The sequence below is a fragment of the Rattus norvegicus genome, chromosome 19 (assembly GCF_036323735.1).
Source record: "Rattus norvegicus strain BN/NHsdMcwi chromosome 19, GRCr8, whole genome shotgun sequence".
Lineage (NCBI taxonomy): Eukaryota > Metazoa > Chordata > Mammalia > Rodentia > Muridae > Rattus > Rattus norvegicus.
Window position 1 is genome coordinate 41,587,933 of NC_086037.1, and position 6,000 is coordinate 41,593,932.

The 6,000-nt window shown below is 39.1% G+C and overlaps 1 protein-coding gene across 6 annotated transcripts in view; it reads left to right on the top strand.

The window, feature by feature from the left end:
* The window catches only part of Scoc (short coiled-coil protein), a 29,767-nt gene extending 23,767 nt beyond the window's left edge, over positions 1 to 6,000 (top strand). For 3 of the 6 annotated variants that reach the window (XM_006255292.5, XM_063278175.1, XM_006255295.5), the window contains exons 2-4: positions 2,632 to 2,703; positions 3,028 to 3,108; positions 4,524 to 5,998. In XM_006255292.5, coding sequence (XP_006255354.3) covers positions 2,632 to 2,703; positions 3,028 to 3,108; positions 4,524 to 4,666 — 296 coding nt within the window. In that variant the 3' untranslated portion in view covers positions 4,667 to 5,998. Of the gene's footprint in view, positions 1 to 2,631; positions 2,704 to 3,024; positions 3,109 to 4,523 lie in introns of all 6 variants that reach the window. The other 3 variants (NM_001013235.1, XM_039097909.2, NM_001393861.1) reach the window with 2 other exon arrangements.

Below are 6,000 nucleotides of genomic sequence, written 5' to 3' on the forward strand. Positions count from 1 at the left end.
CCGAACAGGGACGGCGTCGGGGCGCGATGGGACCTGGTGGTGGGAGTCGACGCTCTGCAGTCTGAGCTACCTTCCAGCTCGCCGCAATCCTCCTGCTTCAGCCTCTGGAGTGCTAGGATTGGTTTACAGGCGTGGTGGCCTATGCCTGTCTGGGGTGGGACGTCTTTGCTAGAACCTGGGTTTGTTTCTTTGTCAGCTTTTCTCAAGCGTCCTGCGGAACAAATATTGAAGAGTAAGGTTTTGGAAGGAGGAATCATAGGTTCTGGAAAACCAAGATTTCTGTTACACCATCAGAGACTGGTGTCGTAATAGCCGTAAGGACAGAGATCCCCAAACCGTTATTCATTTTTGAGACTCAAAGCTGTGCGTAGGAATCCTAGTTTCTCTGTGCTCCAGTGATTAAACTTAAGTTTGAAATCTTTATTGACGATGTAGTTCGTCAATCGATTTCCATCGGTTTTGAAACCTCCAAAATGTCAAAGGAGAACATGAACGGATAGAAACAGATCACAATGGAGTGGATGCAGCTCGAAGCAGATAAAATTTTATATTTGTTTACTTTGTGGAAACGCCACGGGAGTCGAGTTTTTCCAACTCAGGTTAGGACCGTAATTATATTTTTGGTTGTGAGCCTAGCCTTTAACGGCTGAGCCATCTCTCCAGCCCAGGACCGTAATTATGTCTTGGGTATGAAACATGAGACAAGGCCTCTGTCTGGCCTTTATAAGGCCTAATTAGTACCACATCTGTGAATTGCATTTTCTTTCTGTTTCGGTAAAACTGTGTCTGTAAAGTGTTTAGTGCATGACTAGTGCATTGGACTTTCCATTTTTAAAAACTGTTTCTGATGAGTGGGTGACAGGTGGAAAACATCAGTTGCAGGTTCAGAGATGTCTGGTGGTTGAGTTTGGATGGATATTAGGGAAATGTCAAACTCATTTCTGAGAGTTTAAGGCAAGCCTAGGTGCCATGATGAGAAAGACAGACTAGATATTGACTGTACCCTTGACTCTGGATGCATACTGTGCTGTGAATTAAGCTGCTTTCAGATTAGGCCTGAGTTCTAATATGAGGCCTTCAGCCACATGGGTTTTTTAAAAGTTTCTTCTGTGGTCCAAACAAGTGAGTGGTGATGAAAAGGTCCATTAACATCTGTTGAATACTTACTAAGTACGCAAACACATAATTGAATGTATTAAATTCTCAGAACAAACCCGTGAAATGCAGTTAATAGTTCCATTTTGTGGATGAGGATACTGAGGCTGAGACTTTTAAACGTGACCAAATTTCAGAGCCTTAATGGAGAGTGAGGATTTTTAAATCACTGTGAGTCTTCTGAAGGAGTCTTAGAAGGTACAGTGTGAACATGTGAGGGTAATTTAGATTAAACCTGGACTAGCATTTGTCATATCCCTGAAGCCTTACTATCTCTTCTACCCTTTCTGCATTCTGGATTTAAGTTATAAAAGGTTCTCATTCACTAACAAGCTAGATACACACAGGCAGTGAGACTTCTTGTGATTTTCAAAGAAAAGTCTTTTAAAGCGCTGACATAGAGATCTCAGAGAATAATGCCTCTTTCAGAGCCAGGGTGGCTGGTAAGTTACAAAATAATTGTGTAAGGTTGTGTGAGCACACGTGTGCTGCATTTAGTGAACCCACAAATTACAGGCTTGGCAGTGCGCATGTGTTTGGGAGATGGAGGTAAGACCTCTGGAGCTTGCTCACAAACACTGATTGAACCGGTGAATTCCAGGTTCAAGGTCTTAAACATAAAACAAAACAGTGGAGAAGGATTGAGAGAGCCAAGGTTGACTTATGGCCTCTACATGTGCACAAAGACATGCACATAAATATAAATATAAATATGCACATAAAACAACTTTGTTAATTAAAAGTTGAACGTTGTTTAAATGGAGAGGAATACTACTTTCAAAAAATGACCCTGCATTGTTTCATTTGGTTGACTAGACGAATTCTTCAAGTGTGATTTTTAAATACTATAATAGTTTGAATAACCTTAAAAATAGAATTTTGAAAAAAACTTAGTAATTTACTTTATTTGAAGGGCAGAGACTCTGTAAACTGAGGTAGAAAGCGGGAGAAAGTAGGCTTCTGTGCACTCAGGAGCAGGCTTAGCCTTATAGTTGTTCAGTATGCTCAGTACCTTTCAGACTGAGCTGCCACTTTCATATTTGTACCCTGGCTGTTCTGCCTCTGAAAGGTTTCTCTGTGTACCTTTGCTCTTCTTTGTGACTGTCCTTAGTAAAAAGATTCACAATGTTTCTGAATCTTTAAAAGTAGTATCGTATTTTCCCAAGATTGCAGTTAAGGTGTTTCCTGTTTTGAGTATTTATATTTCCATCTCCCTTTGCTAGCACATGCCACATGATATAATCCCGTGTGCAGCATTTAGCTTCAGGTACTTGATTACTGAGCAGCTCAGCACCATCTTTCCTTATGTGGTTCTGTAAGCTATGCTGCTGTGTCCTTTGCTGAACTTCGTGTGCACACTTAGTACTTCAGAGCATAAAGCATGGAGAGCAGGCCTTCCTCTGGAGCACGCTGACTCCATTGTCTTCAAAAGCAAGCTTATATTTTACTGTTTTGTGTTCCTTTTTCTTTCTACAGACCATTCATTAAAGAGTTTGCATTCGGGAGCTGAACGTCTGTTCCCCAAGATGATGAATGCTGACATGGACGGTGAGGTCTTCATCCTCTGGGGCTGTGGGTGCTTCGTTAGCAATGGAAAGAGCAGAGAAACAGTCTGTAGAGCTTTAGGTCTTCACTAATTTCTTCCCTTTACTTTAGAAAGCATCCAAGGTGGCTTCCATTTTGTAACTGTGTGGCGAGTTCATGTGTTACTTTCTGCTTAGTGCCTTTATGTAGAGGCTCTGTCGTCAGTTGAGGACTGGGTTAAGACAGCTAAGATAATGTTTGAAAATGTTCTACAGAATTTAAGTGTTACATGCCACAGCTGGCACAGTGTTTGTTAATAGTAAATTTAACACTTTTTTATTACAGCAGTTGATGCTGAAAATCAAGTGGAACTGGAAGAAAAGACTCGACTCATTAATCAGGTGTTGGAGCTCCAGCACACACTTGAAGGTTAGATTGTATTTAGTAGTTTTCAAGAATGACATCTAGCTAACTTCAAAGTCCATGTTAATATTTTATTTACATGTGGGAATCATTCCTTCTATTATTTGGATCTTGGAATTTCGCTCAGGTCAGGAGGTTTGGGTCAAGGTATCCTATCCAGGGGGTCACGTTGCTGCCCCAGTCATTGATTGCCCTTCTTCCTGTTGTCTGCAGTTTGCCTGTGGTTGACAGGACACATGTACCTCACTCAGACCAGTCACTGGTCTCTTCTTTAAGGTCTTCAATGTGCTGACTTAGTGTGAGAGCTCTTTTTAAATCCTGGCAGTGTCTTACTAAGCTTGTTTCAAGAAAGCTCTATTAAAATGAAAAGAAACACTACTTCTAGAGATTAAAATTGATCTTAGGGTTTTTTCTTCATTTCTTAACTTCCTTCCATAAAATTAATACTACCACCAACCTGGTTTTTGATGTTTAATGTCATTAAGTATTGTTACTTTGTTTGGGGCACAAAGTGAGCAGTCGCTTCTCATTTGACTGTAGCAGTCATACATTCCACCTGAGATTATCTGGGAACATGGCTGCTGCTGTTCCCTTTCAGTCGCTGTAGTTTCTTCCTTTAGTCACATAACTGTGTGGCTTGTTTCCTGAGTCCCTTCAGACCTCTGGCCAGATTACCCTTAGCCAAAGAGAGAACTCTAAAACAGCACTTCTAGAAAAGTTGTGACATACTGTATGTTGACATGTTTAGTGTGTACTCTTGACCCCTGCACCCCATGTTACTGAATGCACAGGTGCTCACACACAACTAAGTTTGTTCTCTGTTGTTTCTAGAATGGTGCCTGCTTCTCCTGGTCAATATACATTTGTTAAATATGTGAATGGACGTAATTTTTTATTTGTTCATAAGGACCTGCGTCTTTTGAACTTTTTTCATCTTGTGAATTTTTAACTAATGTAAAAAGACCAGGTAGTTGGATTTTTTTATCCAGCTTAGGAATCCAGTTGTGTTAAGCTGTGCATCTTAAACATTTCCAGGAAAGACATTGTCATTTTGTGTGGGAGGACATGCACACTTTATAAACAGTTTTCTTAACCACTGTAAGAGCTAACTCGCATAAATGCTCTCCAGACGCCCCAGTCCATGGGAAACACCATTAACAATGACTGTCTTCTGATTTGTAGTCAGTAAAAGTTTTTTTTAACCTAAGCCTTTCCCCCAAGTAATCTGAATTAAAAAACAGAAAACTTACAAATTGTGATATTTTATTGTTAGTGCTAGGGATTGAATTCAGGGTCTCACACATACCAGGCAAGGGCTATAGCAGTGTGTCCCCCTTAATCTGCTCTTACATTTCTAACATGGAGTCATTACCATGATTTTATTGATAATTGTATTTTTATCTATTTATTTTTTAATATAGATCTTTCTGCAAGAGTAGATGCAGTTAAGGAAGAAAATCTGAAGCTAAAATCGGAAAATCAAGTTCTTGGACAATATATAGAAAACCTCATGTCTGCTTCTAGTGTTTTTCAAACAACTGATACAAAAAGCAAAAGGAAGTAAAGGGTTCCCCTCCCTCTCTTCTGTGGATTGCTGCTTTTTTCCTTCCCCTTAAGGCTTGGATATGACCCAAAAGTTAGAGTACCTTTGTTTGCTTCCCTGAGTATTTATAAAGAGAATGTCAGATCTCGGTAATACTGATGCCTAACAGAAGAGGTAGCGTCCTGTGTATACGGTAGTCTATGAGTGTGCACTTGTAGAGACTTTATATTACAATTACAGATATTTATGAAACTTGAAGATGAATGTTTTGCCAATTTGCTTATATATATAGGTTTAGCACTGTCTTATCATATGCTTAATTAGTAAAATATACAAGAAAATAACCATGTTGTGAAAAAGTGACCAAAACCATGTACTGAATGCACAGCTTCTGTACCTTGTGCACCATCTTGTGCCTCTCCTCCTCCGTCTGCCTCCTCCTTCCCATCTCCCTCCCTGACAGTAACTTCGTCTCCTACAAGAGTAACCTGAACTGTAATCATTGACACTTAACCAATGAGACACTTTCTTATCTATGGCTTGCCATTTGTGATATTTAGTAATAAGATAGGATTGCTGGTTTCTATTTAATCAATTGAAAATAGATTGAAGTTATAAAAAATTAAGGGTTTTCTTTGAAATGTAAACTGTTACATTGAGAAGGTAAAAACTCCCTACTGCAAAAAATAGTCCATTTGGTGTTGAAAAGATAGGAATGCTGGTGTGTGAGGAAAGATAGAAATAGGAAGGAAAACTGGATAAACAGAAATAACTAACTCCCAATGTTTTCCCTCCAGATGTGTGTTACCTCTGACCCACAGCTGCACTTTTGGGACATATATGAAAGTGGACTGAGTCTAATGTAAGTGGATTAAGAGAGACCAGTTAAGAGTTTGGTCTCAAGGTTTGTTTGTACCCAGGAGATGAACTTTTGCAAAATTAATTGAGAGTATATTAGTATAAGAATCATGAATATAAGAGAGTTTTGTATATGTGATAATTATTAACCTTAGTATTTTATCTCAGTTGTTTTCTCAGAATTTCTGTAAACTCAACTACTTAGTTTGCAGAATTTTAGTCATTCTTTTAACAAAGTTTAAAAATTGAGTTTGTAGCTTCCATTTGATAAGGAGCTGCTATCAGAAATCATAGTAAGGTCTATAACAGGAAAGACCCACTAATGCAGCTTGACTTGGATCATCTCCTGTATTAGTGTGAGCCTTGAGTGACTTAGCTATATGGACGTGTAATCCTTACATTGCAGACATTTTGCAACCCTTTTGTGACCTTGTTATAACTATTTAAAATTGTGTTCAAGTTCTGCTTTGCTGTTTAATAAAAAGCTGTTTCAGAGG